The sequence below is a fragment of the Salmo trutta genome, unplaced genomic scaffold (genome assembly GCF_901001165.1).
Source record: "Salmo trutta unplaced genomic scaffold, fSalTru1.1, whole genome shotgun sequence".
Taxonomy (NCBI): Eukaryota; Metazoa; Chordata; class Actinopteri; order Salmoniformes; family Salmonidae; genus Salmo; species Salmo trutta.
The window spans coordinates 108,812-135,146 of record NW_021822724.1 but is presented as its reverse complement, the minus strand read 5'-3'; the positions used below and the strand labels follow the sequence as shown (position 1 = coordinate 135,146).

The 26,335-nt window shown below is 42.1% G+C and overlaps 1 protein-coding gene across 1 annotated transcript in view; it reads left to right on the top strand.

The window, feature by feature from the left end:
* The window catches only part of LOC115184021 (pyruvate carboxylase, mitochondrial-like), a gene marked incomplete at its 3' end in the record, with an annotated part of 126,654 nt that overhangs the window by 14,139 nt on the left and 86,180 nt on the right, over positions 1-26,335 (top strand). The window contains exon 2 of the mRNA XM_029745019.1: positions 20,216-20,398. Coding sequence (XP_029600879.1) covers positions 20,216-20,398 — 183 coding nt within the window. The remainder of the gene's footprint in view (positions 1-20,215; positions 20,399-26,335) is intronic.

Here is a 26,335-nt window from a genome sequence, read left to right as displayed (position 1 = left end):
CAGTAGATGTATTTATAAAGCCCTTCATCAGTAGATGTATTTATAAAGCCCTGTATCAGTAGATGTATTTATAAAGCCCTTTTACATCAGTAGATGTATTTATGAAGCCTTTTTACATCAGAAGATGTATTTATAAAGCCCTTCATCAGTAGATGTATTTATAAAGCCCTTCATCAGTAGATGTATTTATAAAGCCCTTCATCAGTAGATGTATTTATAAAGCCCTTCATCAGTAGATGTATTTATGAAGCCCTTTTACATCAGTAGATGTATTTATGAAGCACTTCATCAGCAGATGTATTTATAAAGCCCCTTTACATCAGTAGATGTATTTATGAAGCCCTTTTACATCAGTAGATGTATTTATAAAGCCCTTCAACAGCAGATGTATTTATAAAGCCCTTTCACATCAGTAGATGTATTTATAAAGCCCTTTTACATCAGTAGATGTATTATAAAGCCCTGTATCAGTAGATGTATTTATAAAGCCCTGTATCAGTAGATGTATTTATGAAGCCCTTTTACATCAGTAGATGTATTTATAAAGCCCTGTATCAGTAGATGTATTTATGAAGCCCTTTTACATCAGTAGATGTATTTATAATGCCCTTCATCAGTAGATGTATTTATAATGCCCTTCAACAGCAGATGTATTTATAAAGCCCTTTCACATCAGTAGATGTATTTATAAAGCCCTTCATCAGTAGATGTATTTATGAAGCCCTTTCACATCAGTAGATGTATTTATAAAGCCCTTTCACATCAGTAGATGTATTTATAAAGCCCTTTCACATCAGTAGATGTATTTATAAAGCCCTGCATCAGTAGATGTATTTATGAAGCCCTTTCACATCAGTAGATGTATTTATAAAGCACTTTCACATCAGTAGATGTATTTATAAAGCCCTTTCACATCAGTAGATGTATTTATAAAGCCTTTTCACATCAGTAGATGTATTTATAAAGCCATTTTACATCAGTAGATGTATTTATAAAGCCCTGTATCAGTAGATGTATTTATAAAGCCCTTTTACATCAGTAGATGTATTTATAAAGCCCTTCATCAGTAGATGTATTTATAAAGCCCCTTTACATCAGTAGATGTATTTATAAAGCCCTGTATCAGTAGATGTTATTATAAAGCCCTTCATCAGTAGATGTATTTATAAAGCCAATTATCAGTAGATGTATTTATGAAGCCCTTTTACATCAGTAGATGTATTTATAAAGCCCTTCATCAGAAGATGTATTTATAAAGCCCTTCATCAGTAGATGTATTTATAAAGCCCTTTTACATCAGTAGATGTATTTATGAGGCTCTTTTACATCAGTAGATGTATTTATAAAGCCCTTCATCAGTAGATGTATTTATAAAACCCTGTATCAGGAGATGTATTTATAAAGCCCTGTATCAGTGGATGTATTTATGAAGCCCTTCATCAGTAGATGTATTTATAAAGACCTTTTACATCAGTAGATGTATTTATGAAGCCTTTTTACATCAGTAGATGTATTTATGAAGCCCTTCAACAGCAGATGTATTTATAAAGCCCTTTCACATCAGTAGATGTATTTATGAAGCCCTTTTACATCAGTAGATATATTTATGAAGCCCTTTTACATCAGTAGATGTATATATAAAGCCCTTCATCAGTAGATGTATAAAGCCCTTTTACATCAGTAGATGTATTTATAAAGCTCTTCATCAGTAGATGTATTTATAAAGCCCTTTTACATCAGTAGATGTATTTATAAAGCCCTTCAATAGTAGATGTATTTATAAAGCCCTGCATCAGTAGATGTATTTATAAAGCCCTGCATCAGTAGATGTATTTATAAAGCCCTTCATCAGTAGATGTATTTATGAATGTCACGATTGTCGTTGGTTCAGGAGGACCAAAACGCAGCAGGTATGTGTAAGCTCATCTTGAGGTTTATTGACTCCAAAATGAACACCAAAAATAACAAAAAGAGAACGAACGATCAACACACAGTCTGACAAGGCACAAGGCTAAACTCAGAACAATCTCCCCCACATTAAACAGACAAACACACCCAACTAATATAGGACTTCCAATCAAAGGCAACACCACACAGCTGCCTTCAATTGGAAGTCCCCCCCAATTAACCAAACATAGACATACAACTAACTAGATCAACATAGAAATACGTGAAACTCAAACAGTGCCCAAAAACCCCGGAATACTAAATCAAATGCCTTTACTACAAAAACACCACCCTGAACCACATAAAACAAATACCCTCTGCCACGTCCTGACCAAACTACAATAACAAATAACCCCTATACTGGTCAGGTCGTGACAATCAAGCCCTTTTACATCAGTAGATGTATTTATAAAGCCCTTTTACATCAGTAGATGTATTTATAAAGCCCTTCATCAGTAGATGTATTTATAAAGCCCTTTTACATCAGTAGATGTATTTATGAAGCACTTCATCAGCAGATGTATTTATAAAGCCCTTCATCAGTAGATGTATTTATAAAGCCCTTCATCAGTAGATGTATTTATAAAGCCCTTCATCAGTAGATGTATTTATAAAGCCCTTCATCAGTAGATGTATTTATAAAGCCCTTTTACATCAGTAGATGTATTTATGAAGCACTTCATCAGCAGATGTATTTATAAAGCCCTTCATCAGTAGATGTATTTATAAAGCCCTTCATCAGTAGATGTATTTATAAAGCCCTTCATCAGTAGATGTATTTATAAAGCCCTTCATCAGTAGATGTATTTATGAAGCCCTTTTACATCAGTAGATGTATTTATGAAGCACTTCATCAGCAGATGTATTTATAAAGCCCCTTTACATCAGTAGATGTATTTATGAAGCCCTTTTACATCAGTAGATGTATTTATAAAGCCCTTCAACAGCAGATGTATTTATAAAGCCCTTTCACATCAGTAGATGTATTTATAAAGCCCTTTTACATCAGTAGATGTATTATAAAGCCCTGTATCAGTAGATGTATTTATAAAGCCCTGTATCAGTAGATGTATTTATGAAGCCCTTTTACATCAGTAGATGTATTTATAAAGCCCTGTATCAGTAGATGTATTTATGAAGCCCTTTTACATCAGTAGATGTATTTATAAAGCCCTTCATCAGTAGATGTATTTATAAAGCCCTTCAACAGCAGATGTATTTATAAAGCCCTTTCACATCAGTAGATGTATTTATAAAGCCCTTCATCAGTAGATGTATTTATGAAGCCCTTTCACATCAGTAGATGTATTTATAAAGCCCTTTCACATCAGTAGATGTATTTATAAAGCCCTTTCACATCAGTAGATGTATTTATAAAGCCCTGCATCAGTAGATGCATTTATGAAGCCCTTTCACATCAGTAGATGTATTTATAAAGCCCTTTCACATCAGTAGATGTATTTATAAAGCCCTTTCACATCAGTAGATGTATTTATAAAGCCCTTTCACATCAGTAGATGTATTTATAAAGCCCTTTTACATCAGTAGATGTATTTATAAAGCCCTTTCACATCAGTAGATGTATTTATAAAGCCCTTTTACATCAGTAGATGTATTTATAAAGCCCTGTATCAGTAGATGTATTTATAAAGCCCTTTTACATCAGTAGATGTATTTATAAAGCCCTTCATCAGTAGATGTATTTATAAAGCCTTGTATCAGTAGATGTTGTTATAAAGCCCTTCATCAGTAGATGTATTTATAAAGCCAATTATCAGTAGATGTATTTATGAAGCCTTTTTACATCAGTAGATGTATTTATAAATCCCTTTCACATCAGTAGAGGTATTTATAAAGCCCTTTAACATCAGTAGATGTATTTATAAAGCCCTGTATCAGTAGATGTATTTATAAAGCCCTTTTACATCAGTAGATGTATTTATAAAGCCCTTTTACATCAGTAGATGTATTTATAAAGCCCTGTATCAGTAGATGTATTTATAAAGCCCTTCATCAGTAGATGTATTTATAAAGCCCTTTTACATCAGTAGATGTATTTATGAAGCCCTTTTACATCAGTAGATGTATTTATAAAGCCCTTCATCTGTAGATGTATTTATAAAGCCCTTCATCAGTAGATGTATTTATAAAGCCAGTTATCAGTAGATGTATTTATGAAGCCCTTTTACATCAGTAGATGTATTTATAAAGCCCTTTTACATCAGTAGATGTATTTATAAAGCCCTTCATCAGTAGATGTATTTATAAAGCTCTTCATCAGTAGATGTATTTATAAAGCCCTTCATCAGTAGATGTATTTATAAAGCCCTTCATCAGTAGATGTATTTATGAAGCTCTTTTACATCAGTAGATGTATTTATAAAGCCCTTCATCAGTAGATGTATTTATAAAGCCCTTTTACATTAGTAGATGTATTTATAAAGCCCTTTTACATCAGTAGATGTATTTATAAAGCCCTTTTACATCAGTAGATGTATTTATAAAGCCCTTCATCAGTAGAGGTATTTATAAAGCCCTTCATCAGTAGATGTATTTATAAAGCCAGTTATCAGTAGATGTATTTATAAAGCCAGTTATCAGTAGATGTATTTATAAATCCCTTTCACATCAGTAGAGGTATTTATAAAGCCCTTTTACATCAGTAGATGTATTTATAAAGCCCTGTATCAGTAGATGTATTTATAAAGCCCTTTTACATCAGTAGATGTATTTATAAAGCCCTTTTACATCAGTAGATGTATTTATAAAGCCCTGTATCAGTTGAAATATTTATAAAGCCCTGTATCAGTAGATGTATTTATAAAGCCCTTCATCAGTAGATGTATTTATAAAGCTTTTTTACATCAGTAGATGTATTTATAAAGCCCTTCATCAGTAGATGTATTTATGAAGCCCTTTCAGATCAGTAGATGTATTTATAAAGCCCTTTCACATCAGTAGATGTATTTATAAAGCCCTTTCACATCAGTAGATGTATTTATAAAGCCCTGCATCAGTAGATGCATTTATGAAGCCCTTTCACATCAGTAGATGTATTTATAAAGCCCTTTCACATCAGTAGATGTATTTATAAAGCCCTTTCACATCAGTAGATGTATTTATAAAGCCCTTTCACATCAGTAGATGTATTTATAAAGCCCTTTTACATCAGTAGATGTATTTATAAAGCCCTTTCACATCAGTAGATGTATTTATAAAGCCCTTTTACATCAGTAGATGTATTTATAAAGCCCTGTATCAGTAGATGTATTTATAAAGCCCTTTTACATCAGTAGATGTATTTATAAAGCCCTTCATCAGTAGATGTATTTATAAAGCCCTGTATCAGTAGATGTTATTATAAAGCCCTTCATCAGTAGATGTATTTATAAACCCAATTATCAGTAGATGTATTTATGAAGCCTTTTTACATCAGTAGATGTATTTATAAATCCCTTTCACATCAGTAGAGGTATTTATAAAGCCCTTTTACATCAGTAGATGTATTTATAAAGCCCTGTATCAGTAGATGTATTTATAAAGCCCTTTTACGTCAGTAGATGTATTTATAAAGACCTTTTACTTCAGTAGATGTATTTATAAAGCCCTGTTTCATTAGATGAATTTATAAAGCCCTTCATCAGTAGATGTATTTATAAAGCCCTTTTACATCAGTAGATGTATTTATGAAGCCCTTTTACATCAGTAGATGTATTTATAAAGCCCTTCATCTGTAGATGTATTTATAAAGCCCTTCATCAGTAGATGTATTTATAAAGCCAGTTATCAGTAGATGTATTTATGAAGCCCTTTTACATCAGTAGATGTATTTATAAAGCCCTTTTACATCAGTAGATGTATTTATAAAGCCCTTCATCAGTAGATGTATTTATAAAGCTCTTCATCAGTAGATGTATTTATAAAGCCCTTCATCAGTAGATGTATTTATAAAGCCCTTCATCAGTAGATGTATTTATGAAGCTCTTTTACATCAGTAGATGTATTTATAAAGCCCTTCATCAGTAGATGTATTTATAAAGCCCTTTTACATTAGTAGATGTATTTATAAAGCCCTTTTACATCAGTAGATGTATTTATAAAGCCCTTTTACATCAGTAGATGTATTTATAAAGCCCTTCATCAGTAGAGGTATTTATAAAGCCCTTCATCAGTAGATGTATTTATAAAGCCAGTTATCAGTAGATGTATTTATAAAGCCAGTTATCAGTAGATGTATTTATAAATCCCTTTCACATCAGTAGAGGTATTTATAAAGCCCTTTTACATCAGTAGATGTATTTATAAAGCCCTGTATCAGTAGATGTATTTATAAAGCCCTTTTACATCAGTAGATGTATTTATAAAGCCCTTTTACATCAGTAGATGTATTTATAAAGCCCTGTATCAGTTGAAATATTTATAAAGCCCTGTATCAGTACATGTATTTATAAAGCCCTTCATCAGTAGATGTATTTATAAAGCCCTTTTACATCAGTAGATGTATTTATAAAGCCCTTCATCAGTAGATGTATTTATAAAGCCCTTCATCAGTAGATGTATTTATAAAGCACTTCATCAGTAGATGTATTTATAAAGCCCTTTTACATCAGTAGATGTATTTATGAAGCACTTCATCAGCAGATGTATTTATAAAGCCCTTCATCAGTAGATGTATTTATAAAGCCCTTCATCAGTAGATGTATTTATAAAGCCCTTCATCAGTAGATGTATTTATAAAGCCCTTCATCAGTAGATGTATTTATGAAGCCCTTTTACATCAGTAGATGTATTTATGAAGCACTTCATCAGCAGATGTATTTATAAAGCCCCTTTACATCAGTAGATGTATTTATGAAGCCCTTTTACATCAGTAGATGTATTTATAAAGCCCTTCAACAGCAGATGTATTTATAAAGCCCTTTCACATCAGTAGATGTATTTATAAAGCCCTTTTACATCAGTATATGTATTATAAAGCCCTGTATCAGTAGATGTATTTATAAAGCCCTGTATCAGTAGATGTATTTATAAAGCCCTTTTACATCAGTAGATGTATTTATAAAGCCCTTCATCAGTAGATGTATTTATAAAGCCCCTTTACATCAGTAGATGTATTTATAAAGCCCTGTATCAGTAGATGTTATTATAAAGCCCTTCATCAGTAGATGTATTTATAAAGCCAATTATCAGTAGATGTATTTATGAAGCCCTTTTACATCAGTAGATGTATTTATAAAGCCCTTTTACATCAGTAGATGTATTTATAAAGCCATTCATCAGAAGATGTATTTATAAAGCCCTTCATCAGTAGATGTATTTATAAAGCCCTTTTACATCAGGAGATGTATTTATAAAGCCCTTCATCAGTAGATGTATTTATAAAGCTCTTCATCAGTAGATGTATTTATAAAGCCCTTCATCAGTAGATGTATTTATAAAGCCCTTCATCAGTAGATGTATTTATAAATCCCTTCATCAGTAGATGTATTTATAAAGCCCTTTTACATCAGTAGATGTATTTATGAAGCTCTTTTACATCAGTAGATGTATTTATAAAGCCCTTCATCAGTAGATGTATTTATAAAACCCTGTATCAGGAGATGTATTTATAAAGCCCTGTATCAGTGGATGTATTTATGAAGCCCTTCATCAGTAGATGTATTTATAAAGACCTTTTACATCAGTAGATGTATTTATGAAGCCATTTTACATCAGTAGATGTATTTATGAAGCCCTTCAACAGCAGATGTATTTATAAAGCCCTTTCACATCAGTAGATGTATTTATAAAGCCCTTCATCAGTAGATGTATTTATAAAGCCATTTCACATCAGTAGATGTATTTATAAAGCCCTTCATCAGCAGATGTATTTATAAAGCCTTTCAACAGCAGATGTATTTATAAATCCCTTTCACATCAGTAGATGTATTTATGAAGCCTTTTTACATCAGTAGATGTATTTATGAAGCACTTCATCAGCAGATGTATTTATAAATCCCTTTCACATCAGTAGAGGTATTTATAAAGCCCTTTTACATCAGTAGATGTATTTATAAAGCCCTGTATCAGTAGATGTATTTATAAAGCCCTTTTACATCAGTAGATGTATTTATAAAGACCTTTTACATCAGTAGATGTATTTATAAAGCCCTGTATCAGTAGATGTATTTATAAAGCCCTGTATCAGTAGATGTATTTATAAAGCCCTTCATCAGTAGATGTATTTATAAAGCCCTTTTACATCAGTAGATGTATTTATAAAGCCCTTCATCAGTAGATGTATTTATAAAGCCCTTCATCAGTAGATGTATTTATAAAGCCCTTCATCAGTAGATGTATTAATAAAGCCCTTTTACATCAGTAGATGTATTTATGAAGCACTTCATCAGCAGATGTATTTATAAAGCCCTTCATCAGTAGATGTATTTATAAAGCCCTTCATCAGTAGATGTATTTATAAAGCCCTTCATCAGTAGATGTATTTATGAAGCCCTTTTACATCAGTAGATGTATTTATGAAGCACTTCATCAGCAGATGTATTTATAAAGCCCCTTTACATCAGTAGATGTATTTATGAAGCCCTTTTACATCAGTAGATGTATTTATAAAGCCCTTCAACAGCAGATGTATTTATAAAGCCCTTTCACATCAGTAGATGTATTTATAAAGCCCTTTTACATCAGTAGATGTATTATAAAGCCCTGTATCAGTAGATGTATTTATAAAGCCCTGTATCAGTAGATGTATTTATGAAGCCCTTTTACATCAGTAGATGTATTTATAAAGCCCTGTATCAGTAGATGTATTTATGAAGCCCTTTTACATCAGTAGATGTATTTATAAAGCCCTTCATCAGTAGATGTATTTATAAAGCCCTTCAACTGCAGATGTATTTATAAAGCCCTTTCACATCAGTAGATGTATTTATAAAGCCCTTCATCAGTAGATGTATTTATGAAGCCCTTTCACATCAGTAGATGTATTTATAAAGCCCTTTCACATCAGTAGATGTATTTATAAAGCCCTTTCACATCAGTAGATGTATTTATAAAGCCCTGCATCAGTAGATGTATTTATGAAGCCCTTTCACATCAGTAGATGTATTTATAAAGCCCTTTCACATCAGTAGATGTATTTATAAAGCCCTTTCACATCAGTAGATGTATTTATAAAGCTATTTCACATCAGTAGATGTATTTATAAAGCCCTTTTACATCAGTAGATGTATTTATAAAGCCCTGTATCAGTAGATGTATTTATAAAGCCCTTTTACATCAGTAGATGTATTTATAAAGCCCTTCATCAGTAGATGTATTTATAAAGCCCCTTTACATCAGTAGATGTATTTATAAAGCCCTGTATCAGTAGATGTTATTATAAAACCCTTCATCAGTAGATGTATTTATAAAGCCAATTATCAGTAGATGTATTTATGAAGCCCTTTTACATCAGTAGATGTATTTATAAAGCCCTTTTACATCAGTAGATGTATTTATAAAGCCCTTCATCAGAAGATGTATTTATAAAGCCCTTCATCAGTAGATGTATTTATAAAGCCCTTTTACATCAGGAGATGTATTTATAAAGCCATTCATCAGTAGATGTATTTATAAAGCTCTTCATCAGTAGATGTATTTATAAAGCCCTTCATCAGTAGATGTATTTATAAAGCCCTTCATCAGTAGATGTATTTATAAAGCCCTTCATCAGTAGATGTATTTATAAAGCCCTTTTACATCAGTAGATGTATTTATGAAGCTCTTTTACATCAGTAGATGTATTTATAAAGCCCTTCATCAGTAGATGTATTTATAAAACCCTGTATCAGGAGATGTATTTATAAAGCCCTGTATCAGTGGATGTATTTATGAAGCCCTTCATCAGTAGATGTATTTATAAAGACCTTTTACATCAGTAGATGTATTTATGAAGCCCTTCAACAGCAGATGTATTTATAAAGCCCTTTCACATCAGTAGATGTATTTATAAAGCCCTTCATCAGTAGATGTATTTATAAAGCCCTTTCACATCAGTAGATGTATTTATAAAGCCCTTCATCAGCAGATGTATTTATAAAGCCTTTCAACAGCAGATGTATTTATAAATCCCTTTCACATCAGTAGATGTATTTATGAAGCCTTTTTACATCAGTAGATGTATTTATAAATCCCTTTCACATCAGTAGAGGTATTTATAAAGCCCTTTTACATCAGTAGATGTATTTATAAAGCCCTGTATCAGTAGATGTATTTATAAAGCCCTTTTACATCAGTAGATGTATTTATAAAGCCCTTTTACATCAGTAGATGTATTTATAAAGCCAGTTATCAGTAGATGTATTTATAAAGCCAGTTATCAGTAGATGTATTTATAAATCCCTTTCACATCAGTAGAGGTATTTATAAAGCCCTTTTACATCAGTAGATGTATTTATAAAGCCCTGTATCAGTAGATGTATTTATAAAGCCCTTTTACATCAGTAGATGTATTTATAAAGCCCTTTTACATCAGTAGATGTATTTATAAAGCCCTGTATCAGTAGATGTATTTATAAAGCCCTTCATCAGTAGATGTATTTATAAAGCCCTTTTACATCAGTAGATGTATTTATGAAGCCCTTTTACATCAGTAGATGTATTTATAAAGCCCTTCATCAGTAGATGTATTTATAAAGCCCTTCATCAGTAGATGTATTTATAAAGCCAGTTATCAGTAGATGTATTTATGAAGCCCTTTTACATCAGTAGATGTATTTATAAAGCCCTTTTACATCAGTAGATGTATTTATAAAGCCCTTCATCAGTAGATGTATTTATAAAGCTCTTCATCAGTAGATGTATTTATAAAGCCCTTCATCAGTAGATGTATTTATTAAGCCCTTCATCAGTAGATGTATTTATGAAGCTCTTTTACATCAGTAGATGTATTTATAAAGCCCTTCATCAGTAGATGTATTTATAAAGCCCTTTTACATTAGTAGATGTATTTATAAAGCCCTTTTACATCAGTAGATGTATTTATAAAGCCCTTTTACATCAGTAGATGTATTTATAAAGCCCTTCATCAGTAGAGGTATTTATAAAGCCCTTCATCAGTAGATGTATTTATAAAGCCAGTTATCAGTAGATGTATTTATAAAGCCCTTTTACATCAGTAGATGTATTTATAATGTAACGTTCGGCGTCTGGTGACGAGGAAGCGGACCAAAACGCAGCTGGGAGCGAACACATGTTTATTCTTTTACACCGAAATAAACACGTACACAAAAATCAAGAAAATACCGAAACGTTAGCTGCTCAAAATCAAAGAGACAACACCCCACAAACAGCGTGGGGAAAACAGCACTTAAATGTGATCCCAATCAGAGACAATTAGCGACAGCTGTCTCTGATTGGGAATCGACAGAACCCAACCTAGAATTTCCCACCTAGAGCCTACACAAGCTAAAACGTAAACAAAACAAAAACCAAGGAAAAATACTTAACATGACACACCCTGACCCAATATCCCCGAGTTCACCTGGTCAGGGCGTGACAGAACCCCCCCCCCCAACGGTGCGTACTCCCGGCGCACCAAACTTAAGTCTATTAGGGGGGGACCCGGGTGGGCGCCTCACCCTCGGTGGAGGCTCTGGCCCCGGGCGTGTTCTCTCCCCCGCCTTCACCTTAACCCTACCCCTCTGGCCCGGACTGGACCACTGTGGAGCGGCATGCTCAGGCTCCGGAGCGGAGCCGTCGACCGGAACAGGATTGGGCACCGGTGGACCGGACACGGGCCGTGCCGGACTGTGGACACGCACCGTGGGCTTGGTGCGGGGAACAGGAACGGGCCGGACAGGACTGTGGACACGCACCACCAACCTGGTGCGGGGAGCAGGGACGGGCCGGACTGGCCTGGGGACACGCACCACCAACTTGGTGCGGGGAGCAGGGATGGGCCGGACTGGACTGGGGACACGCACCACTGGCTTCGTGCGGGGAGTAGGAATGGGCCGGACAGGACTGGGGACACGCACCACTAACCTGGTGCGGGGAGCAGGGACGGGCCGGACTGGACTGGGGACACGCACCACTGGCTTGGTGCGGGGAGCAGGGACGGGCCGGACTGGACTGGGGACACGCACCACTGGCTTGGTGCGGGGAGCAGGGATGGGCCGGACAGGACTGTGGACACGCACCACTAACCTGGTGCGGGGAGCAGGGACGGGCCGGACAGGACCGGGGACACGCACCACCAACCTGGTGCGGGGAGCAGGGACGGGCCAGACTGGACTGGGGACGTCTGGCAGCTCGGGACAGTCTGGGCAGTCTGGCAGTTCCGTGCAGTCTGACCACTCCGGCAGTTCAGGGCAGTCTGGCCACTCCGGCAGTTCAGCGCAGTCTGGCCACTCCGGCAGTTCAGCGCAGTCTGGCCACTCCGGCAGTTCAGCGCAGTCTGGCCACTCCGGCAGTTCAGCGCAGTCTGACCACTCCGACGACTGTTGACTGGCGGGCAGCTCCGACGACTGTTGACTGGCGGGCAGCTCCGACGACTGTTGACTGGCGGGCAGCTCCGACGACTGTTGACTGGCGAGACCCACCGGAGGCCTAGTCCTGGGAGGTGGCACAGGACTGACCAGGATGGGAAGACCCACTGGAGGCCTGGTCCGAGGAGGAGGCACAGGATAAACCGGGCTGTGGGGGAGCACTGGAGATCTGGTACGGACACTCCTTACCCACACTCCAGGCTGAATGCCCACTTTGGCCCGGCACGGGCGGAGAGCAGGCATTGGGCGAACTGGACCCTCCCAGCGCTCTGGAGACACAGTGCGCAACGCCGGCGCAGGATAACCTGGACCGAGGAGGCGCACCGGAGACCAGACGCGCTGAGATGGCACCATCCGCCCTGGCTCGATGCCTGCACTCGCATAGCACTTGCGGGGGGCTGGTATGTAGCGCACCGGGCTTTGAACGCGCACTGGGGACACTGTGCGCTCCACAGCATAACACGGTATCTTACCAGAGCCACGCTGCTTCCGGTAAGCACGGGGAGTTAGCTTAGGTCTACCACCTGACTCCGCCAATCTCCCCGTGTGCCCCCCCCCAAAAAAATTGTGGGGCTGCCTCCCGTGTCCGTTGCGCTCCCTCTCCTCATACCAGCGCCTCTCAGCTCTCGCCGCCTCGATCTCCCACTGCGGGCGGCGATAATCCCCAGCTTGAGCCCATGGTCCTTTCCCATCCAGGATTTCCTCCCAAGTCCATGACTCCAGATAGCCTTTCTCCTGGTGCCTCTCCTTGTGCTGCTCCTTGTCCTTGCCAGCCCTCCTCCGCTGCTTGGTCCGTTGTTGGTGGGGTGTTCTGTAACGTTCGGCGTCTGGTGACGAGGAAGCGGACCAAAACACAGCTGGGAGCGAACACATGTTTATTCTTTTACACCGAAATAAACACGTACACAAAAATCAAGAAAATACCGAAACGTTAGCTGCTCAAAATCAAAGAGACAACACCCCACAAACAGCGTGGGGAAAACAGCACTTAAATGTGATCCCAATCAGAGACAATTAGCGACAGCTGTCTCTGATTGGGAATCGACAGAACCCAACCTAGAATTTCCCACCTAGAGCCTACACAAGGCTAAAACGTAAACAAAATAAAAACCAAGGAAAAATACCTAACATGACACACCCTGACCCAATATCCCCGAGTTCACCTGATCAGGGCGTGACATATAAAGCCCTTTTACATCAGTAGATGTATTTATAAAGCCCTGCATCAGGAGATGTATTTATAAAGCCCTTCATCAGTAAATGTATTTATAAAGCCCTTCATCAGTAGATGTATTTATAAAGCCTTTCATCAGTAGATGTATTTATAAAGCCCTTCATCAGTAGATGTATTTATAAAGCCCTTCATCAGTAGATGTATTTATAAAGCCCTTTTACATCAGTAGATGTATTTATAAAGCCCTTTTACATCAGTAGATGTATTTATTAAGCCCTTCATCAGTAGATGTATTTATAAAGCCCTTCATCAGTAGATGTATTTATAAAGCCAGTTATCAGTAGATGTATTTATAAAGCCCTTTTACATCAGTAGATGTATTTATAAAGCCCTTTTACATCAGTAGATGTATTTATAAAGCCCTTCATCAGTAGATGTGTTTATAAAGCCCTTCATCAGTAGATTTATTTATAAAGCCCTTTTACATCAGTAGATGTATTTATAAAGCCCTGCATCAGGAGATGTATTTATAAAGCCCTTCATCAGTAAATGTATTTATAAAGCCCTTCATCAGTAGATGTATTTATAAAGCCCTTCATCAGTAGATGTATTTATAAAACCCTTTTACATCAGTAGATGTATTTATGAAGCCCTTTTACATCAGTAGATGTATTTATGAAGCACTTCATCAGTAGATGTATTTATAAAGCCCTTAATTCTTATGGGCAGGTGGGACGGTAGCGTCCCACCTGGCCAACATCTGGTGAAATTGCAGAGTGCGAAATTCAAACTACAGAATTATAAATATTTAACTTTCATAAAATCACAAGTGTAATACATCAAAATAAAGCTTAACTTCTTGTTAATCCAGCCGCTGTGTCAGATTTCAAAAAGGCTTTACGGCGAAAACACACCATGCTATCTGAGGACAGCGCCCCGCATACAAAAACATGAAAACATATTTCAACCAGGCAGGTGCGCCATGAAAGTCAGAAATAGCGATATAATAAATGCCTTACCTTTAATGATCTTCTTCTGTTGGCACTCCAAAAGGTCCCAATTACATCACAAATGGTCCTTTTGTTCGATAATGTCCTTCTTTATATCCATAAAAACTCAGTTTAGCTGGCACGCTTCAGTCAATAATCCACCCAGTTACCCTCCATCAAAATGCATACAAAATGAATCCCAAACGTTACTAATAAACTTTTCCAAACAAGTCAAACAACATTTATAATCAAACCTTAGGTAACCTAATATGCAAATAAATGATAAAATGTACGACGGAGAATCGTTATTGTCTTTACCGGAGAAAAATACCAAACACTACAGCCAAAATGGGAGCCACCTAGAAAAACTACAATTTCGGCCTCATTTTTCCAAAAACAAGCCTGAAACTATTTCTAAAGACTGTTGACATCTAGTGGAAGCCCTAGGAACTGCAAGCTGTGAGGATTTCTCCTTATATAAAAGTGACAGCCATTGAAAACAGTGGTAGGCTGAATGTTTTTTTGGGGGGGATGGTTTGTCCTCAAGGTTTCGCCTGCCATATCAGTTCTGTTAGACTCACAGACATACTTTTAACAGTTTTAGAAACTTTAGAGTGTTTTCTATCCAACTCTACCAATTATATGCATATATGCCTAGCTTCTGGGCCTGAGTAACAGGCAGTTTACTTTGGGCACGCTTTTCATCCGGACGTGAAAATACTGCCCCCTACCCAAGAGAGGTTAATCAGTAGATGTATTTATAAAGCCCTTCATCAGTAGATGTATTTATAAAGCTCTTCATCAGTAGATGTATTTATAAAGCCCCTAGTGCTTATGCAGAAACCCAGCCTAAAACAGCAAGCGATGCAGATGTAGAAGCACCAGTGGCAGTCGGTGCCACTTAAGATGAGAGAGGATGATTATGTTTTATGAGCCTGGTCTTATTTCTATTACAGCATATTGGATGACTGTCGTATTCCATTCACCCAGCTCAATGTAGCATCGATAGGTTAACCCTATGTGTGCATGCATATGTGTGTGTGTGTGTGTGTGTGTGTGTGTGTGTGTGTGTGTGTGGTGTGTGTGTGTGTGTGTGTGTGTGTGTGTGTGTGTGTGTGTGCGTGTGTGTGTCCATGCGTTTGTGTGTGTGTGCATGCGTGTGCCTTGATATGTGTTGAAAAGTGTCTAGCTCTTACTTTCTAAAGACTGGCAAGTCAGGGTGGGAGAGAGGCTGGGTGGAGGGAGAGAGAGAGAGAGAGGGAGGGAGAGGGAGAGAGGCTGGGTGGAGGGAGGGAGAGAGAGAGAGAGGGAAGGAGAGGGAGAGAGGCTGGGTGGAGGGAGAGAGAGAGAGAGAGAGGGAGGGAGAGGGAGAGAGGCTGGGTGGAGGGAGGGAGAGAGAGAGAGGGAGGGAGAGGGAGAGAGGCTGGGTGGAGGGAGGGAGAGAGAGAGAGAGGGAAGGAGAGGGAGAGAGAGGGAGAGAGGATGGGTGGAGGGAGAGAGCGAGAGAAGGAGAGGGAGGGAGAGGGAGAGAGGATGGGTGGAGGGAGAGAGAGAGAGAGAGAGAGAGAGAGGGAGAGGGAGAGAGGCTGGAGGGAAGGAGGGAGAAAGAGAGAGAGAGAGAGAGGGAGAGAGGCTGGGTGAAGGGAGAGAGAGGGAGAGGGAGAGAGGCTGGGTGGAGGGAGAGAGAGGGAGAGGGAGAGAGGATGGGTGGAGGGAGAGAGAGGGAGAGAGGATGGGTGGAGGGAGAGATGGAGACAAAGGGAAGGAGAGGGAGAGAGAGGGGGAGAGAGGGGAGGGAAAGCGAGGATGAGGGAGTGAGGGAGGGAGAGGGGAGGGACAGATGAAGAGATGAAGAGAAGGAGATATCTTTGTCTTGTTAGTTAGAGCCCTGAGTCTGGTTGTACATCCCAAATGGCATCCTATTTCTTATTTAGTGTACTACTTTTGACCAGGGCTGTCACCCTATTCCCTATATAGTGCACTACTATAGACCAGGACTGGCACCCTATTCCCTATTTAGTGCACTACTTTTGACCAGGACTGGCACCCTATTCCCTATTTAGTGCACTACTATAGACCAGGACTGGCACCCTATTCCCTATTTAGTGCACTACTTTTGACCACGGTCTATAGGGCCTGTAATGCCCCGTATAGGCAATAGGGTTCCATTTGGGACGGAGCCTGAGTGAACTAACACCTCTGTTTTCAATTATTAACTTCACACTTGTACACACACCCATGCACAGACACCAGACTCTGAGACGTGTAGCAGCTCTCTCTAAGGGCCTGAGGGAGAGGAGAGGAGACTAGAGAAGTATGAAGTTAATCATTTAAAACAGAATGATGAGAGTGCTGTTGATGAACAGTTTAACAACAAAATAACAAATACACATTGTTGACTGTGTCCCAAACATCACCCCATGTAGCGCTGAGCTGGTCACACACATTTTAGTCATTTAGCAGACACTCTTATCCAGAGCGACTTACAGTAGTGAATGAATACATTTTATACATTTCATTTCATTCCAGCGGGCCCATTTTGTATTTTTTTTTGTACTGCCCCCCCGTGGGAATCAAACCCACAACCCTGGCATTGCACACACCATGCTGGCACTGCAAACACCATGCTCTACCAACTGAGCCACAGGGAAGACCCTGGTTCCTACAAAGGTTCCTACATGGAACCCAAAGGGTTCTACATGGAACCAAAAAGGGTTCTACCTGGAACCAAAAAGGGTTCTACCTGGAACCAAAAGGGTTCTACCTGGAACCAAAAAGGGTTCTACCTGGAACCAAAAAGGGTTCTACCTGGAACCAAAAGGGTTCTACCTGGAACAAAAAGGGTTCTACCTGGAACCAAAAAGGGTTCTTCAAAGGATTATCCTCTGGGGACAGCCAATGAACCCTTTTAGGTTTTAGATAGCTCCTTTTTTTTCAGAGTGTAGTGCACTACATAGGGAATAAGGTGTGATTTGAGACACAGCCCTTATACACTCAGTCATTCATACATTCTGTCATTGGCTTCTGTCGTTTGACGGAAGTCTTGGTTTGAAATCCTTATGATAAATACGTTATAAAGCATCAGTCGACAGACTCAGACAGACGTTCAGTAATTACATACATTGTGTGCCACGAGTAAAACAAAAAAATGACTCAAAAAAAGGACTCCTATTGGATAAAATCAGTGTGAACATTTGTACTCTGTTGTTTGAAATCTGTAGACTGAAACGTGGCTCTTTGGATTTAGAGCCAGATCCTTGTGAAGTGTATAGGAATGCAAGTGGAAATAACTTTTTTTTTTTTTAAATTATTTAATTATATAAAAGCCAATGAGTCCTTTAGCGAGGGCAGAAGTCAATACAATATGTGTCTTTCTGTCTCTCTGTATAACGTCTTGACATTGGAATTACCAATTTCCTCAAGAGACAATTGACCCTTTGCTAAGCCCCTTCTCCAGAATTTTTTGGGTAACTAATCGCAGCGCTCCGTTGGATAGCAACTCTCACTCTACTCCGACCAGCCTCAGACAAGCTCACGTTTTCAAAACGCAAGGAAGCTGATGAGGGCAGTGGCAAACACCGAGAGTTTTCATCGAAAAATGTATGTTTTAAATGGATAAATCATTGAACAGTGAAGCAGGAGTGTTTTTTGTTTTTCTAATCTGAAATTATACTTTGGTTGATACTTTTTTTGCTAGCTGCGCTGTGGCCACCATTGAAAACGTTGCTGACGCTAGCTAGCTAGCTCCAAATGTATGTCAGCCAACGTTAACTAAGTTAGCTATATTATGAATATAAGTCTCATCTGCTGTTGATATTAGGATATGATTTGAGAGCATTAGCTCCATGAGTGGTTGGCTCTGACAGCATGCTGACGCAGTGTAGTGTCCAATCAAAAAACACATATTTAAAAAAAAAAAATTGGTACAATAAAGTTGATAAATGTGTACACAATTTTTTATTTTTTAAATGATCTCAAAATGTCATGTTAGGGTGACTAAATCAGTAGAAAAAAACAAAGGAAAATAGCATCTCATCAGCTATGCGAGAGAATGAGAGCTACCTGATAGGCTCACCGCTGGATGATGTGAGAGAATGAGAGCTACCTGATAGGCTCACCACTGGATGATGCGAGAGAATGAGAGCTACCTGATAGGCTCACCGCTGGATGATGTGAGAGAATGAGAGCTACCTGATAGGCTCACCGCTGGATGATGTGAGAGAATGAGAGCTACCTGATAGGCTCACCGCTGGATGATGTGAGAGAAGGAGAGCTACCTGATAGGCTCACCGCTGGATGATGTGAGAGAATGAGAGCTACCTGATAGGCTCACCGCTGGATGATGTGAGAGAAGGAGAGCTACCTGATAGGCTCACCGCTGGATGATGTGAGAGAATGAGAGCTACCTGATAGGCTCACCGCTGGATGATGTGAGAGAATGAGAGCTACCTGATAGGCTCACCGCTGGATGATGTGAGAGAATGAGAGCTACCTGATTGGCTCACCGCTGGATGATGTGAGAGAAGGAGAGCTACCTGATTGGCTCACCGCTGGATGTTGTGAGAGAATGAGAGCTACCTGATTGGCTCACCAGTGAACTTATCATCTTTATTCTAGAATCTGCAGGACATGAAACAAAATGGAGGTACTAAAATATATTCATTTTTTCAGTATACGCTTTTCATATGCGAAAATCCCGGATATTTTTTCTCAGAAAAACAAAGCATACCTCTGTTAAATGTCAAAGGAGCACTTTTTTTCATTTAATTCAGCTCGTGTCACATTAACTTAGCCTTTTTTAGCGACACACGGAAACACCTTTGAAGACGACCACCACAACATGTCAAACCCTCAAAAGTTTCTACATGATAACCGAGCTCGGTGCTTATTATGGGATGTATTAGGTTATGAAATCCAACTTCTTGGATATACTGTTAATGACATTTTTGAGAAAGACCACCTGAACGATTCAAAAATGAATAATAATATTTGTTTTGATAAATGTATTTTATAACTTAAGTCAAATGTAATCACCACTCAGCAGAGTGGGCGGACACGGTGCATTCAGAGCCTTCCTGTGGAAAGCCACACTAAAAACATTAAAAAATAACAAAATTAACACATTTTTACCAGGTTCCCGTGAAGCAATTGTAATGACAGTCCACCACAACATACCCGAGAGTCTTCTGATTAGTCAGGTCTGTTTAATTTAATTGTTTATTAAAAACACAATTCAATATCGTTGTGAGGGGTTTTCTCCACTAGTTTAGTGTGGAATGGGGCTTTCCGGGGAACATGTTGGCCGAGGTTGCAACCGTAACCACGGGGGCGGGGCTTAGCAAAGGGTCAATTAAGAAGGATAAAGCACTGAATTATACAATTCTTCCTCATCACTTTGTTATAGTGTGATAGCTGAGTATTTTAGACAATATGACCTCATCCTTCTCTCCTCAATAATCCAATGTCCCCCTCTCCTCTCACCCATTCCGACCTCTCCTCTCCTCTCCTCTCCTCTCCTCTCCTCTCCTCTCCTCTCCTCTCCTCTCCTCTTCTCTCCTCTCCTCTCCTCTCCTCTCCAGGTGTTCCGTAGTGGTGAAGGAATGGGGATACGTCTAGACTCAGCCTCAGCCTTCCCTGGAGCTGTGATCTCCCCCCACTATGATTCTCTGCTGGTCAAAGTCATCGCCTCAGGGAAAGACATGTCCACCGCGGCCGCCAAGATGCACCGCGCTCTCTCTGAGTTCAGAGTCCGGGGGGTCAAGGTAGGGTGTGTGTGTGTGTGTGTGTGTGTGTGTGTGTGTGTGTGTGTGTGTGTGTGTGTGTGTGTGTGTGTGTGTGTGTGTGTGGAATAGAGCGCTGGCTAAATGTACCAACTCTTCAGCCATTCCAGTTGTAATCCAGTTGACATTGTGACTATCTGACACATTTGGTGTTCTAGTTGTGGAACGTCTAAGAACAAGATAGAGGATGGGTTCCAAATGGCTCCCTGTTCCCTAAATAGTGCACTATAAAGGGAATAGGGTGGTATTTGGTCAGCACACACAGACTTTGGTCCACACAGACAGACTTTGGTCCACACACACAGACTTTGGTCCACACACACAGACTTTGGTCCACACAGACAGACTTTGGTCCACACAGACAGACAGACTTTGGTCCACACAGACAGACAGACTTTGGTCCACACAGACAGACAGACTTTGGTCCACACAGACAGACAGACTTTGGTCCACACAGACAGACAGACTTTGGTCCACACAGACAGACAGACTTTGGTCCACACAGACAGACAGACTTTGGTCCACACAGACAGACAGACTTTGGTCCACACAGACAGACAGACTTTGGTCCACACAGACAGACAGACTCTGGTCCACACAGACAGACAGACTCTGGTCCACACAGACAGACAGACTCTGGTCCACACAGACAGACAGACTCTGGTCCACACAGACATACAGACTTTGGTCCACACAGACAGACAGACTCTGGTCCACACAGACAGACTCTGGTCCACACAGACAGACAGAGAGACTCTGGTCCACACAGACAGACAGACTTTGGTCCACACAGACAGACAGACTCTGGTCCACACAGACAGACAGACTCTGGTCCACACAGACAGACAGACTCTGGTCCACACAGACAGACAGACTTTGGTCCACACAGACAGACAGACTTTGGTCCACACAGACAGACTTTGGTCCACACAGACAGACAGACTTTGGTCTACACAGACAGACTTTGGTCCACACATACAGACAGACTTTGGTCCACACAGACAGACAGACTTGTCTACACAGACAGACAGACTGGTCCACACAGAGAGACTCTGGTCCAGCCACACAGACAGACTCTAGTCCACACAGAGAGACTCTGGTCCACACAGAGAGACTCTGGTCCACACAGAGAGACTCTGGTCCACACAGAGAGACTCTGGTCCACACAGAGAGACTCTGGTCCACACAGAGAGACTCTGGTCCACACAGACAGTGTCACGATTGTATTCGTCTTCCGACGATAGTGCGAAATCGTCGTCTGAAAATGTAGACCAATACGCAGCAGGTACGTGTATGCTCATTTTGACTTTTATTTAAATTATCCAAAAGAGCACTCCAAAACAACAAAACACGAAAACGAACGAACAACTAAACAGTCTGGCAAAGCCTAGGGCTGAACACAGAACAATCACCCACAAAACACAAACACAAACACACCCTCATTTATGAGACTCTCAATCAAAGGCAGATAGAAAACACCTGCCTTCAACTGAGAGTCCCAACACCAATTCACCAGACATAGAAACAGACATACTAGACTCCACATAGAACTACCTAGACATAAACCAAAACCCGGACATACTAAATCAAACACCCTTTACACAAACACACCACCCCGAACCACATAAAACAAATACCCTCTGTCACGCCCTGACCAAACTACAAAACAATTAACCTTATATACTGGCCAGGACGTGACAGTACCCCCCCCTTAAAGGTGCTACCCCAGAAGCACCTTAACACAAAAAAAATTACCCCCAAACAATACCCAAAAGAAAATTCCCCCTTACTAAAGGGAGGGAAGGGAGGGTGGCTGCCGTCAACGACGGCACTGTGCTACACCCCCCCTCCCCAACCCACCTATATTGGAGGCGGCTCCGGCTCAGGCCGTTCCAGGCTGTCTGGGCAGTCTGGCAGCTCGGGACGGTCAGGGCAGTCTGGCAACTCGGGACGGTCAGGGCAGTCTGGCAACTCGGGACGGTCAGGGCAGTCTGGCAACTCGGGCAGGTCAGGGCAGTCTGGCAACTCGGGCAGGTCTGGGCAGTCTGGCAACTCGGGGCAGTCTGGGCAGTCTGGCCACTCCGGCAGTTCAGGGCAGTCTGGCCACTCCGGCAGTTCAGGGCAGTCTGGCCACTCCGGCAGTTCAGGGCAGTCTGGCCACTCCGGCAGTTCAGGGCAGTCTGGCCACTCCGGCAGTTCAGGGCAGTCTGGCCACTCCGGCAGTTCAGGGCAGTCTGGCCACTCCGGCAGTTCAGGGCAGTCTGGCCACTCCGGCAGTTCAGGGCAGTCTGGCCACTCCGGCAGTTCAGGGCAGTCTGGCCACTCCGGCAGTTCAGGGCAGTCTGGCCACTCCGGCAGTTCAGCGCAGTCTGGCCACTCCGGCAGTTCAGCGCAGTCTGGCACTCCGGACTGACGGGCAGCTCCGACGACTGTTGACTGACGGGCAGCTCCGACGACTGTTGACTGACGGGCAGCTCCGACGACTGTTGACTGACGGGCAGCTCCGACGACTGTTGACTGACGGGCAGCTCCGACGACTGTTGACTGACGGGCAGCTCCGACGACTGTTGACTGACGGGCAGCTCCGACGACTGTTGACTGACGGGCAGCTCCGACGACTGTTGACTGACGGGCAGCTCCGACGACTGTTGACTGACGGGCAGCTCCGACGACTGTTGACTGACGGGCAGCTCCGACGACTGTTGACTGACGGGCAGCTCCGACGACTGTTGACTGACGGGCAGCTCCGACGACTGTTGACTGGCGGGCAGCTCCGACGACTGTTGACTGGCGGGCAGCTCCGACGACTGTTGACTGGCGGGCAGCTCCGACGACTGTTGACTGGCGAGGCTGGGTTTACGCACTTGCCGTTTAGTGCGGGGAGCGGGAACAGGACGAGTCGGACTGGGTGGACGCACTTCCGGGTCCGCACGAGAGACAGGAGCTGGAAACCCAGGGCTATGGAGGCGCACAGCCGGTCTAGATCTTACCTCCTGCACAACCCGCCTTGGCTCGATGGAACTAGTAGCCCTGCACGAGCGGAGTGCTCGTACAGGGCAGACTGGGCTGTGCAGGGGCTTGATGGTAGCCGTGCGTAGAGCGGGAGTTGGGTAGCCTGGTCCTCGGAGGCGTACCGGCGACCAGATGCGCTGCGCAGGCATCCTCCTACCAGGCTGGATGCCCGCTCTAGCACGGCACCTGCGAGGGGCTGGAATAACTCGCACCGGACTGTGCGTGCGTATGGGTGAGATATTGCGCTTCTCAGCAAAACATGGCGCTCCCCACCTCATACGCTCCTCCATATAACCACGGGTAGCTGGCTTCCGGCTCTTCTTACGCCTAGCCAAACTACCCGTGTGCCCCCCCCCAAAATTTTCTTGGGGGTGCCTCTCGTGCATCTCCTTCAGCGCGTCCACTCTGGCCTCGTAACACCGCCTCTCTGCCTTGGCTGCTTCTATTTCCCACTGCGGGCGGCGATACTCCCCAGCCTGATGCCAAGGTCCGGCCCCGTTCAGAACTTCCTCCCAAGTCCACTTCTCCCGCCAGTCCAACTCGAACGCCGTCTGCTCCTTCCACTGCTGCTTGGTCCCTTTGAGGTGGGTGATTCTGTCACGATTGTATTCGTCTTCCGACGATAGTGCGAAATCGTCGTCTGAAAATGTAGACCAATACGCAGCAGGTACGTGTATGCTCATTTTGACTTTTATTTAAATTATCCAAAAGAGCACTCCAAAACAACAAAACACGAAAACGAACGAACAACTAAACAGTCTGGCAAAGCCTAGGGCTGAACACAGAACAATCACCCACAAAACACAAACACAAACACACCCTCATTTATGAGACTCTCAATCAAAGGCAGATAGAAAACACCTGCCTTCAACTGAGAGTCCCAACACCAATTCACCAGACATAGAAACAGACATACTAGACTCCACATAGAACTACCTAGACATAAACCAAAACCCGGACATACTAAATCAAACACCCTTTACACAAACACACCACCCCGAACCACATAAAACAAATACCCTCTGTCACGCCCTGACCAAACTACAAAACAATTAACCTTATATACTGGCCAGGACGTGACAGACAGACAGTAGGAGAGACTGGTCCACACAGAGAGAGAGTAGGAGAGACTGGTCCAGACACACAGAGAGTAGGAGAGACTGGTCCAGACACACAGAGAGTAGGAGAGACTGGTCCAGACACACAGAGAGTAGGAGAGACTGGTCCAGAGAGACAGAGAGTAGGAGAGACTGGTCCAGACACACAGAGAGTAGGAGAGACTGGTCCAGAGAGACAGAGAGTAGGAGAGACTGGTCCAGACACACAGAGAGTAGGAGAGACTGGTCCAGAGAGACAGAGAGTAGGAGAGACTCTGGTCCACACAGAGAGAGAGTAGGAGAGACTGGTCCACACAGACAGACTCTGGTCCACACAGACAGTAGGAGAGTAGGACAGTAGGACAGTAGGACAGTAGGACAGTAGGACAGTAGGACAGTAGGACAGTAGGACAGTAGGACAGTAGGAGAACTTTAATGAAGAACTACTTTCATGACTTCGCAGTGATTTTATTTCAGAGGCAAAATGTTTGTTACTCACTGTTAGGTTAGCCGCAGAGCTAACAGTACAGATGCAAAGTATATCCATTGTTTTCTCTCTCCAAAGCAAAAAATCTATTTGAACGATGGAGCGTTAAATACCTCTTAAGCTGACAGTCCCCAAAATTGAGATTTACTTAAAAAAAAGATGTATATGCAAAACTTGTTTGATTGATTTCGCACCATTTTAGAAGACTAGAGATGAACCAGGCTCTGAAGGGTGGCCGGTCCTCTTCTGGCTGTGCTGGGTAGAGAGGAACCAGGCTCTGAAGGGTGGCCAGTCCTCTTCTGGCTGTGCTGGGTGGAGATTATAACAGAACATGGCCAAGATGTTCAAATGTTCATAGATGACCAGCAGGGTCAGATAATAATAATCACAGTGGTTGTAGAGGGTGCAACAGGTCAGCACCTCAGGAGTAAATGTCAGTTGGCTTTTCATAGCCGATAATTCAGAGTTCGAGACAGCATGTGCGGTAGAGAGAGAGAGTTGAAAACAGCAGGTCTGGGACAGGTAGCACGTCCGGTGAAGAGGTCAGGGATCCATAGCCACAGGCAGAACAGTTGAAACTGGAGCAGCACCACGACCACATGGACTGGGGACAGCAAGGAGTCATCAGGCCAGGTAGTCCTGAGGCATAGTCCTCGGGCTCAGGTCCTCCGGGAGGGGAGAGAGAGAATTAGAGAGAGCATACTTAAATTCACACAGGACACTGGATAACAAAGGATAAATACTCCAGATACAACAGACTGAGCCTAGCCCCCCGACACATAGACTCTGGCAGCATAGATGATGGAGGCTGAGACAGGAGGGGTCGGGAGACCCTGTGGCCCAGTCTGACAATACCCCCGGACAAGGCCAACCAGGCAGGATATAACCCCACCCACTTTGCCAAAGCACAGCCCCCACACCACTAGAAGCATATCAACAGACCACCAACTTACCATCCTGAGACAAGGCTGAGTATAGTCCACGAAGATCTCCACCACAGCACGAATCTGAGGGGGCGCCAACCCGGACAGGAAGATCACGTCAGTGGCTCAACCCACTCAAGTGACGCACCCCTCCTTGGGACGATAAGGAAGAGCACCAGTAAGCCAGTGACTCAGCCCCTGTAATAGGGTTAGAGGCAGAGAATCCCAGTGGAGAGAGGGGAACCGGCCAGGCAGAGACAGCAAGGGCAGTTCGTTGCTCCAGTGCCTTTCCATTCACCTTCACATCCCTGGGCCAGACTACACTCAATCATAGGACCACTGAAAAAATGAGTCTTCAATAACGACTTAAAGCTTAAGACCGAGTCTGCATCTCTCACAT